The 13027-nt window shown below is 39.3% G+C and overlaps 1 protein-coding gene across 2 annotated transcripts in view; it reads right to left on the reverse strand.

Moving 5' to 3' along the window:
- The window catches only part of Cul2 (cullin 2), a 63807-nt gene that overhangs the window by 44684 nt on the left and 6096 nt on the right, over positions 1–13027 (reverse strand). For both annotated transcript variants that reach the window (XM_076176088.1, XM_076176087.1), the window contains exons 2-4: positions 11615–11848; positions 8570–8664; positions 334–434 (exon numbers count right to left, since the gene is read on the reverse strand). In XM_076176088.1, coding sequence (XP_076032203.1) covers positions 334–434; positions 8570–8664; positions 11615–11839 — 421 coding nt within the window. In that variant the 5' untranslated portion in view covers positions 11840–11848. The remainder of the gene's footprint in view (positions 1–333; positions 435–8569; positions 8665–11614; positions 11849–13027) is intronic.

Here is a 13027-nt window from a genome sequence, read left to right on the forward strand (position 1 = left end):
GTTGGACAGTGTGTGCCAAACTTCCATCTAATAAACAAACCCAAACTTTGATAAGTGCAGAAGTTTGATATAATTAAACATTCTGATATATCAAGCTTTCGAATAACAACCAAGCCTTCTCCCCAATTAGTTCAATATATCAAGGGTTTACTATATAAATTAAGACAAAATGAATGAATAGGAATGTACTCTCATATATAACTGCTGATATAAATTTCTATTCTTTTTTCTCTGTGGATGTTACAGCTTTAAACAAAATCTTCCTTATATTAATACTCGCATATTTTGACATATTATTGAAAACAATCATTCTCACATCAAGACTTCACTCACCTATTTCTAGAAGCTGTTCCGTAACATCCATCTGCATGGATCCATAAGTTAGGTCAGCATCACTGAACTTTTGTTTCTGAATGTGCTGTGAGTTAAGATATCTGTTGAAGGAAAAAAAATGAGTGTTACCACATACATAAACCAATAGGTGTTTTCCCCTTTATATGGGAAATGGCAGCATTAAAACACTGATCCAACCTACATCCATTCCATACCTTTCCATAAATCCATTCACTGTTCCTCTGATCTTATAGACTTTAAAAACTAGAGAAAATAGAGTACCAAAAATAATAACAAGATGCACCAAAACCACAAAAAAAAGTACTCATGAGACCAAAATTCTCCTCATAGGATATCATATGAAAATGACATCACACAAGCACAACCAACTTAAAAAAAAGTAAATAAAAATAGATAAATAATAATGATAATAAAAAAAAGCAACAATACAAAGAAAAAATTTAAAAGTTGGAGACCTTTGCCACAGAATAGTTCCCACCCACAGATGCAGTGGGTGGTGGAAAAGATAGCAGTGACCACTCAAAGGCCAGCACGAGATATATTCCCATATGCTACATGAAAAATTATAACCCTGACTATCCACTGGCAATATATTGCCACCCTCAAAAAGAAGAGAAACAAACTGAAATGTAAACAAAAACTTCCACCTACACCACATCATCATCATCATCAATTGGGAGCATATGCTGGGGAGTGTGTTACTTTACTCACATGCTGGCGCCAGTCCCCACAGACTCTCTGAGCAAGCTCCCATGCAGCCACCCTTCCTCCCTTCCCACTCCAAACAGCTCTCGACAGATTCAATCAACTTGCCCCAGCTATGAGTTCTATGGGCATCCTTCATCTCCACTGAGGGTTGTCTCTTGTGGAGACAACCCTGAGAGTAGGATCAACATCAGGGAAATGTGCCACATGCTCATATAGCTGGAGTTGACATTCACAAATTATGCTAGTAACTGGCCTAAACTGAGTCACACAGTCTCTGGTTTGATATGATGACATTCCAATGATACCCCCATAATTCTCTGATGGCATTTAATACCAAAGCCATCAAGACAACTCTTCAAGTCAGCATTCAATATCCATGTCTCACAGTCACACAGCAAGACAGGGAGCACAAGGGTTTTAAGATTTGAATCTTAGTCCTCCTGCATAAATAATGACAATGCCATATACTGTGGTTAAGCAAGTCCATAACACCATGGGCAATGCCAATCCTTCAAAGTACTTCCTGACATGACCCACCACTGTTATGCACTACACTACCAAGGTATGTAAAGCTTTCCAAGACCTCAATGTCCTTGCCACATGCATGGACAGACTGAACTGTGTCATCCAGTAAGCCCCTAAACTCCTGAACATTGTCATAACACAACAAGCACTTCAAACCAGCTCAATAAATTCCCTACTTCATGAAACCCCTCCAGACATTAGCCCCATGGGAAGAAAAAACTCCTAAGAGAAGCAAGATCCTCACTTGCACATCTACATTTAGGTCACCATACAGCCCTAAAATACAATGGGACAGGCCAAAGAAACAAACTATCCCTAAATGCAACAATCACACATAATACAGTGAACACCTCATCTTGCACTGCCCCCATATTATACCAAGACAACAATAAAATATTTTTTCCTTGAGTGATTTGTGTCAATCTAGGTCTCCTACAAGAGATATCTGGAGAAATGGATCAAATGATAGAATCTTTCACAAATGTTGACCCCCTATGTTTATGACAAATTGCTACACAGGGGTGTTATTGTGACACTGCTTCTGAACCAGGGCAGTGAGCAAGATGCAGGGATGACCCATCATCCAGGAGAAGCCAAGATACAAGGGAGGGAGGGGGGGGTGAATGGGAGTGGAGTATGTGGGGATGGAATGGGTGGGAGTGGATTTTATACTTTTGTTTTCTGGAAGGAGGATAGGGAGGAAGGTAGTTGCAGTGGGAAGTGCTAAGAAAATGACCATGATGAGTAAGGAAAATTGAGGAGAAATAGGGAAAGATGAAGTGAAAGCAACTGTTAAGATGATGAAAGCAGGTAAAGCACCTGAGTTGGATGGATGCCATGCAGAATGTCTAAAAAAAAAAGGAGGTACAGTTATGGTGGACTGGCTGGTGAGGTTATTCAATGTTTGTTTAAGAGAGGGTAGAGTGCCAGAGGACTGGAGGAGTGCCTGTATAGTTCCACTTTACAAGGAAAGGGGGACAAGTGTGAGTGTAGTAGTTTCAGAGGGGTCAGCTTGTTGAGTGTAATTGGGAAGGCTTATGGGAATCTTAATTGAAAGGATTAGGAGAGGAACAGAGGGAGTAATTGGTGAGAAACAGTGTGGTTTTAGGACAAGTAGGGGTTGTGTAGATCAGATTTTTGTGGTAAGACAGATATGTGAGAAAGCTATAGTAAAGGGCAAGGATGTTTTTTAGGCTTTTATGGATTTGGAAAAGGCTCACAACAGGGTAGACGGGAAGGCACTGTGGGAGGTATTGCAGATACATGGAATAGGAGGAGGGCTGTTACGAGCAGTCAAGATTTTTTATGAGAGTAGTAGAGCTTGTGATAGGAATAGAAAAGGAGAGAGTGAATGGTTTGAGGTAAAGGTGGGACTTCGTCAGGGATGTGTTGTTGCCCTGGCTGTTCAATCTATACATGGATGGGGTGGTGCGAGAGGTGAATGAGGTGAATGCAAGGGTGGTGGGTCAAGAGTTGGAGATGGTTAAAGAAAATGGAGAAAAGTGGGTGGTGAGCCAACTGTTGTTTACTGATGACACTGTGCTTGTAGCTGGATCAGAGGAGGGATTGAGGAAGTTAGTGACAGAGTTTGAGGTGTGTGAAAGAAGGAAGCTGAGGATAAATGTGGGAAAAAGTAAGGTGATGAGATGTACAAGGGGAGACAGTGGCAGCAGACTGGAAGTGAGTATTAAGGGGGACCGACTGGAGGAAGTGGATAGTTTTAGATACTTGGGTGCAAATGTGGCAGGAAAGGGAGGAGTGGGGGTGGAGGTAGAATGTAGATTGAGAGAAGCGAGTAAATGTCTTGGTGGATTAAAAAGTGTAATGTGAAATAGACATATGGGAATGGATACTAAGAGTAGGTTATATCATGGCGTGATTGTGCCAACAGCACTGTATGGGGCAGAAACAAGGACCATAAGAGAGGAGGAGAGGAGTTTGAATGTGTTTGAGATGAGGTATCTGAGAAGTATGATAGGGGTTACTAGGCTGGATAGAATGAGAAATTAGGAGGTAAGGCTGGAGAACAGGGGTGGAAAGGGAGTTGATAGATAGGGTTGATGAAAGAGTATTGGGATAGTTTGGAATGAAGTGGACGACCTTCACTCATTACTGATGGTTTGGTGCACATTTGTACGGCCATCTTTAAAAGCTCTCACCCATTTCTGCACCATCCCATCACTCATAATGTTTTCTCCATACACTTCACTGATCTGACAATGAATTTCAGCCACTTTCACACCTTTAGCAGTAAGAAAACAAATCACAGCGCATATTTCACAGTCGGCGGCATTCTCATTCAGAGGAGACATTTCAAATACAGTACTCACAAACTTAAACACAGTCAGATGATTCCATAATTATGTTGAAAAGTAGATTACAGTACAGGCTTTCATGTAAAAATAAAATTGTTACGAAAAGTCTACTCCTTTCATTCTTATTTCAAAACGGTACTTAAAAAACATGCCTCGTAATAATGATAAATAAATAAAAAATAAATCAAAATTATAATGATATAAATACATACATATACCAAAGGCTCCCCCTTGCAAGGAAGGTAGCCACAAAGAAAAAGGCATAAAAACCATTCCCACCCATTCCATCCCTAATACACTCCACTCCCCTCCACCCTCCCTCTTATCTTGGCACCTCCTGGATGACGGGTCATCCTTGCATCTTGTCCACTGCCCTGGGTCAGAGGCAGTATCTCAAGACACAGCACATCCACAGCAAGGCCGCTTCATTAAATCGGCAAGCCCCCCTCTCTGTCCCCTCATGCAGAAAAGGAGAAGACAGGGAGAAATCCCTTAGGGCTGCATCAAATTTTGCTCACACATACTACCTCACCCCTCATCCCCCTACCCATTCCACCTCATGCATCTCAACATCATCCATATACAACCATTCTTCATTCACTCCTGTCTTCTGTCCTCTCCTGTCCTTCCTCAACATTCCCCTCTTCCCCAAAGCCCCTTTCACGCCATCCATCCATCTTATCCTAGGTCGCCCCCTCATGTTCACTCCCTCCACATCTACCTTCAATACCTCTTTTACTAGTCTTTCTTCACTCATTCTTTCCATGTGTCCAAACCATCCCAATACTCTCTCATCCACCCTATCTCCCAACTCCCTTACCACCCCTGTTCTCCTCCTCACCTCCTCATTTCTCACTCTATCCAGCCTAGTAACCCCCATCATACTTCTCAGACACCTCATCTCAAACACATTCAAACTCCTTCCCTCTTATGTTTCTACCCCATACAGTGCTGTTGGCACAATCACTCCTTCATACAGTCTCCTCTTAGCCTCCATTCTCAAATGTCTATTCCTCATTACACTTTTTAATCCACCAAGGCATTTACTCACTTCTCTCAATCTGTACTCTACCTCTACCTCCACTCCACCCTTTCCTGCCACATTCGCACCCAAGTATCTAAAACTATCCACTTCCTCCAGTCGCTCTCCCTTAATGCTCACTTCCAGTCTGCTGCCACTTTCACCCCTTGTACATCTCATCACCTTACTTTTACCCACATTTATCTTCAACTTTCCTCTTTCACACACTCTCCCAAACTCTGTCACCAACTTCCTCAATCCCTCCTCTGATCCCACTACAAGCGCAGTGTCATTTGCAAACAACAACTGGCTCACCTCCCACTTTTCTCAATTTTCTTTAACCATCTCCAATCCCTGACCCACCACCCTTGCATTTACCTCTCGCACCACCCCATCCATGTATAAGTTGAACAGCCAGGGCGACATAACACATCCCTGACGAAGTCCCACCTTTACCTCAAACCACTCACTCTCTCCATTTCTAATCCTGACACACGATATAAATAATAATAAATAAAATAAATAAATGCATAGGTATAGTTAAATAACAAACAAACAGGTAAACAGTGACGAATAATAAATTGACTGATAACTAATATTAAATGAGAATCAAGCAAATAATAATAAAGACAAATAATAATAAACAAACAAATAATATAAAATAATTGGCAATTATTACAACATCTTGTTTAGGTTTCTATCTAAACGAATCTTAAAGCTTCAAACTGAACTACATTGCACTGCCTCTGTGGGAAGTTTATTCCATTCATTAACTACATGGTTGACAAAGTTGTTTCTACCCACTTTCAAATTAAATCTATTTCCTGACAGTTTGAGACCATTATTTCTTGTCAGATTCTCATTCAGTGTGAAAATTTTGTCACTTCTAATGTTGTCAATTCTCCTTAGAATCTTAAAGACCTGTATCAAGTCACCTCTGAGTCTATGCTTTTTAAGGGAAAACAGATTCATATATTGTAGTCAATTTTCGTATGATTTATTTTTGATATTTGTAATTAGTTTTGTGGCTTGCCATTGTACTTTTTCCAATCTGTCAATGTCTTGAACCCCTTCCATACGGTGGCACATACATAGGCGGCATGAGGAGCAAGTGGATACGCGACGCTGCCATATCGGCGTCTTGATTATATTTATTGTAGTTGCCCCTGCGTTTTTACATACTCTCTAAACTGTCCTTAATCACATTTTCTATGGTTATCAAAATTCACGGGTGAAAGAGAGAACAATCAATATAAGTGGTGACTATATTTTATGATGCGAGTATTATTGCGACACATCATATGGCTGGCAGCGGCTGCTGCCCGCGAGATTTAAGGCCCGTACTGAAGAGGTTAATGATATTCAGTGACCATACGGAAGTAGTATGTTCCAAATGTGGACAAACTAACAATTTATATAGCTTGTTAATGAGAGATGGACTTTTGAAGTCAAAAGATTGTGCAATCAGTCCTAGAACCTTATTTGCTTTTTCAGAGGCTGAAATACACTGGTTAGATGATTTGAGATCGTTACTGATAATTATGCGGAGATCCTTTTCACTATCCACTTTTGTTAACGAATTTCCAAATAACTTGCAATCGTACTTACTGTTACTTTTACCTTGTGTTAAATTTCATTAGCCACTTTTCAGACCATTGCTGTAATTTATCTAAATCTTCTTGAATATCTAATTGATTTAAGTGATCATTTGCCATTCTGCACAGTTTTGTATCATCTGCAAATTTGGAGACAATAGATTTTAGTCTGTGGTCGCCGATTTAATGAAGCGGCCTTACTGTGGATGTGCTGTGTCTTGCGACACTGCTTCTGACCCACGGCAGTGGACAAGGTGCAGGGATGACCCATCATCCAGGAGTTGCTGAGATAGGAGGGAGGGTGGAGGGGTGTGGAGTGTATTCAGGGATGGAATGGGTGGGAATGATTTTATGCCTTTTCCTTTTTGGCTACCTCCCTAGTAAGGGGAAAAAAGCCATGGTATATGTATGTATGTATGAATAGAAGTGGCCCAAGAACGGAACCCTGAGGAACTCCACTTGTAATATTTTTCCCATTTAAAGCACTTTGTTTTCGATCATTCAACCAATAACTAGTCCAACTTAACAGGCTACCACTTACTCCGTGTGAAGCTAATTTAGCAAGTAGCCTTTCATGGGGGACGGTATCAAAAGCTTTTGCAAAGTCTAGATATATTAAATCTATATTGTTTCTTTTGTCATATTTCAAGATAACCGTGTTGTAGAATTCAAGTAAGTTAGCCACACAAGAATGTTTCCATCTGAATCCATGCTGGCTATCATTTATCAAACAGTTACTTTCTAAATGATGTTCAATAGCATCTCTGATGATAGGTTCCATCATTTTTCTTATGATTGAAGTCCATTAAAACCCTATCTACCACCCTCTCTCATGTGCACTTATGCTTGACTTTCTTCCTAAAAACTGTATTTGTTACCATCAACTCTCTAGACACATCCCCACCATCATCTGTCCACTACAATTTTTTCCTGGAACTCCATACTTCTCGAATACTCTATTAGTTTATCTCCTACACTACCACAGATCTCCCAATACCACTACATTGATATTTTCCCCTAATCCCTCTATGCACCCATTTAAATCTATCCAAAAAGCCTTCCTCTCTTTCCCCTACACCCTTCTCGCTACCAGGCCCATATCCACTTATAAACCCACATCTCCCTTCCCAGTTTCACCTTCATCCACATTAACCTTGAAGAAACCTTCCACTCCACCACACACTTACCTACTTGTATCTCTTCACTTACTAGTATAGCCACCTCTTCTCTCCCTCATCCTCTCTTCACTCCTGACATCCTCCCAACTACACTCCCAAACTCAAACTTGCTCCTCCCTTTCAACTTAGTTTCATTCAATCCCAACACATCCATCTTCCTTCTCACAAACATACTACCTATCTCTTCCCTTTTAAATACCCAAACCTCAGGGTTCTGTTTGGAAAACTCTTCCCAGACCCTCTTATGTCTTTGCTTTGCTCTTTTTTTTTTTTCTTTTTTTTTAAGGAATGTCCCCTTTGGGGCTACAGAGAGTAGGATGCCTAGTTCTATCCCCATTTTTGTCGTCTTTTATGACTCAAGTAAGAACACCTGGTGGAAGTATTCTTTTCCCCTACCACAAGGTATGGGAAATAATAATAATAATAATAATAATAATAAAATTTATGAAAAAAATAAGTGTTGCTTCAAGTTTCATTGACTGGAATTCCAGAGCCCCACAATGTCTGGCACTGGTCCTCAGGTCCTCCCATACAATTTGGGAAGAAACTTTGAACCGACATCTGTTCTGTATAAGTGTAGGACAGTTTCTATGTCAATGGCTTATCAGAGAAGGAGGAGGGGAGCAATCCCTAGCTGCCAGTTCTCCCATGTGAAAGAGTGGAGGAAACACAAATGACATTGACAGGCATGTCAGGCCTGATTTAGAGACTGTGTCAGCACCCAAGCTTGATTATAAAGATAAGCAGTAGGTGTACTTTCTGACATCCATATTGCAGGAATACCATTTGCAGATATGCAACATTGTCTCCAGGTATGCAAAAGAACATAAAGCTAAGATGACTACTTAAATATATAATGTGAAGAACACTTACGAATACAGGTTATTTAGATACTGAGTTCCTTTACTGAATTGTAGCCAACACCTATGGTATTCTGCTAACAGGCTCTCTTCTCCGTGACTGCTAACCTGAAATATTAATTATCATAAGTGTCCAACAAGATACAGTAATTTGTGGTACACTTGGCATATGTATTAATATTGCTTGTGAATTTTATTTACTAAAGAGGGTATGCAGAAAATTGCTGAAAATTAACAATATAATCTGTTCATTTCAATGTCTTGTACTGTTGTCACATAATCACCTTATATGAACAGGTAGACAACACAAAAGTCTTGACAACTCTATATGCAGTAAATGTAAGATTACTTATATACTCCACTAACTATACATAAAATAACTTTGCATAAAAACAATAAGTTGATCAGGTAGTATCTGACCCATGTTTCACAAAGGTGCAATTCAAAGCCCAGCTTCAATTTCTTCTTCATTTCCTATAACTTAAAACCTTAAAACACTAACCTCATCACTACCCACAGGATCCCATGAACAAAATTGTTTGGTACATATCAAAATAAACAAGTATGCTTTGATATGGAAATGATTAGTAAAGATGGGCTTACCCACCTTTTCATTAATGAAGGGGTATAATGCAGATGAATGAAAGTGTTTAGTGTAGAGAGTTAAATTACAAAAGCCTTATCTTGTAAGTATTTTCCTGATAGCATAGAGCAATTCAAGATGAAAATGAACAGGTAAAAAAGTTAGTGTTTAGGTTAATGTATTCAGTCTAACCTTCAATCTGTACATTCTTATCAAATAATAACTGCTGCCTAAAGTTCACTAACTGGAAACCTACAGCACCAAGATGGCCAGCAAAGGCCTTTAAGGTTTCCCATAGATCTCTCTGAGAAGTAATGTTGCATTGCTGTCTGTTCTCTATGAGTGTGGGTCTGTTTTTCTGTCATAAGCTAGTAGATGGACAAGGAGGGGAACATTCACTGGTTGTCAGCTCACCTTATGAGAAAAAAAAGTGGAAAAAATAAAATCTGACACAGATGGATCTTGGGCTCAATTCTCTGGACTGAGCCCAAGATCTTTGTTTCTTAATACATTTTCCAATTGTTGTACAAAAAGTATCCTAAAACCACCACAAAATTTATTACCCCAAAATTCTCACCTATTCTGAACTTCATTTCTTTTTTCTTTTCTTTTTTAGAAAAAATGCAAACTCTTCACTATCTATCCCTCTTTAAGCAAGTCTGCTTTTTTACTATTTTCAAAACTAATGGATTTATAATTCTTAAGACAATAGTAGCAGTTCTGAAATATTGCCAATTTTCAGTCAAGATGCAGTTATTGTAAAACAACTTCAAAATTAATTATATCTATTGATTTTATAGAATACAAAACAACTAAGATATATTATTAGGGTTAGAGGTGGTTATACTCAAACCAACGGCACTTGGTCCCTTCCTGTGGTGATAGAATATTACCCACTAATTGGACAGGATAGTGTCCCTGTCCATGGTCAAATCATCACAATTTGTATGCAGCTTCAACAAACAGATCCTGCATATGTGAGAATGCCACAATAAAGTAGCGTATTGATGGCAGGTACTAGAAGGTCAGCTGCATATAGCTGACCTCCTATCCCATATTGACAGTAGTAGTATCTTCATCTGATACTTCTAAGACAGCAGCTGATGTGGATGGTGTGCACCAGGTGTAGATGTTATTCAGCAAATATAGACAGTGTTGAAGGCTGGGTGAAGGCAGAAATGAAGGCATGAGAACTGTGGAGGAGGATGGAATGTGTGAGGTCATGGGAGGGAAGGTGGGTGATGGAATGGGTCACATGAGGGTACTAAGATGACAGAAATGACATTACACTTGATGCAAATTCTTTGCAGCAGTTCTTCTTCTTTATAACAATTTCTTGGAGGATTAAATGTTGGGTAATTAATGAAGATATAAAAAAACACACACACAATGAAGGTAGACAAGTACAAGGAAGTTCAGTGGACAGCTTTTTCTAACAAGTGATTCAATTGCATTAAACCCATTAGGCAAGATTCTTAGTAGTAGTGTGCTGCCAGCTGTATGACTCTTTTTAGCATAAATCTATCTATATACCAAGGGCTTCTTTACCCTCATAGTCAAAGACATACACCCACTCCCACCCATTCTACTCCCATCCACCATCCTTGTTTGCCTCTTGTCTAATTCCTCATGGATGAGGGATCATCCCTGTCTCCTGCCCACTGCCCAGGTCAGGAGCAATGCAGCAAGACAGCAAATCCATAGCAGGGCCACTTTACCTATATGACAATCCTCCCCTCTCTGTCCTCTCATGCAGAAAATAAAGAAAATGGGTAGAACTCCCTTCAGGCTGCAACAAAATATCATCCATATACAACCATTGTCCATTTACCTCTATTCCCTGTCTTCTCCCTTCCTTGTTCAACAGACATAGAAAACGGGGAGAAAATCCCTTTGGTCTGTGTCAAAATATTCTCCATACACAGCCATTCTCCACTTACCCCTATCTCCTGCTTTCTCCCATTCTTGCTCAACAAACATTCCTCCTCTTGTTCAAGGCTCCTTTCACCCCCATCCTTCCATCTCATCCTTGGTTGTTCCCTCCAGGTCACTCCATCCTCCTCTGCCTTCTACACCTCTTTTGCTAATCTTTCTTCACTCATTCTTTCCATGTGTCCAAACCATCCCACTAATCTTTCATCATCCCTATTTGCCAGTTCCCTTTACACCCCCACACTCCTCCTCACCTCCTCATTTTTCACTCTATCCAACCTTTGTTGCATAAAAATGAAAGCAAAAACTGGAGAAAAGGAGAGGAGTTAAAGAGTATAAACTCTGAATAGAAATGGGTGTTTCTACAGGGCAGAAACCTCAAAATTAGTTAAAGTTGAAATTCAGTTTTCTTAAAGGCAGGGGGAATAATACATATACCAAACTTTTGTCAAGATGGGCAAGTCTCAGCTAAATCTAAAATATTAATTCTAAAAATGCCCCCCCACCCCCCAATACACCTTAGGCTACTATCAATTAATGTACCTTGCTATGGAGATTTCGCACATGATTTTCCAATAATTTCTTAGTTTCTATGTACAACCTCTCAGCTAGAGGTTCGGGAAAAGCTACACATAGAGAGTAAACATCAGAAAATCGTTCATTCCACTCATTTCGTCGAATGGAACCCATGGTGATGACCTGCTCCACTGTCCTCTGCAGTCCCCCCCAGACCTCATCAAAGTTTACAGCTCGTGGCTTGAGGGACATGCCGACAACCTGTAAAAGACATTAAGTATTGAAACATAACTGTATCAAAGATCAATTAAATAATTAATTACCAGAGCATGACATTCCTTTGATTTTTGTGGAGTTTGTTTTTTATTTTGTGCTGTTTTGGATTAATTCACAAAAAATTTAGATATCAAATACTGTACCAGATTTAGTGAGATATAATAATGTACTTCCACCTAACAACTCTTTATCTTGTAAGATGCTTATTTGTATTCTTTTCTTTCTCTACCGATTCTCATATTATTTTTCCAGTTCTTCTGCACTCTTTCAGTCTTTTTTTTCTTCTCTTCCATCTTTGGTTCTTTACCGTTTCACAATTTTCGTTTGTCTATACCAATTTTTCTACTACTTCTTATACAATTTCAACACCTGAGATGTAGATAATTCTAAGCATATTTCATTTATTTCAGTTCCATTGGTTTTAAAAATTCTTCCCACTCCTTTATTTTATTTTCTTGTTCTCAAACCAAAGAAGTTTGTCTTCCTAAAATTATATCTGCCTTGTCTATATGACTTATCTGTAGGTTTTACATCTACGTTTTCCAACTGGAATTTAGGCTCCGCATGGTCACCTTTTCCTATGGGACACCTGTGCTTCAAAGATTCAATATCAGGTTCTTTAGTAGTAGGTTCAGTCTTACTGAAATGTCTTCTCTCACTCATGTCAAATATTTTACCCACTAGGTAAATGTGCTTTCCACTGTTGTACTTAGCAAAGTATTACCCCATGAATTTTCAATATATCTCATTGCATACAGTCGCATACCTATCAACCTTTTATAATCTTCAAGACAACAACATTCTGACAGCAACATTTGGTAATCATCGTCACCTTAGGTAGTACATAAGCTCCTATCAAGTCTTTTTTTTTTTCAATACTCAGATTCATTGCATCAACCTTTCATTCACTCAATTACATATACCTACTTATATGACATTTTTCACAATTACTATTAGCCTAACTTCCATTTCATCTACCACATCTCAACATTTCTCAATTGCAGGTCAAAAATTTTTGGTAGTTTACCCTCAAGTAGGCACAGAATATTGGGTTCATTTACTAATATATAACACATTATTTCTAATCTGGTTGATAAGCTACCTACACTGACTGAGGGGGCTCATTACAATTTAGTTTTAGTGCATGTGACACCTGCCTGTGAA

This window comes from Oratosquilla oratoria, chromosome 38 (assembly GCF_046742065.1).
Source record: "Oratosquilla oratoria isolate Oo_2021 chromosome 38, ASM4674206v1, whole genome shotgun sequence".
Classification (NCBI taxonomy): Eukaryota; Metazoa; Arthropoda; class Malacostraca; order Stomatopoda; family Squillidae; genus Oratosquilla; species Oratosquilla oratoria.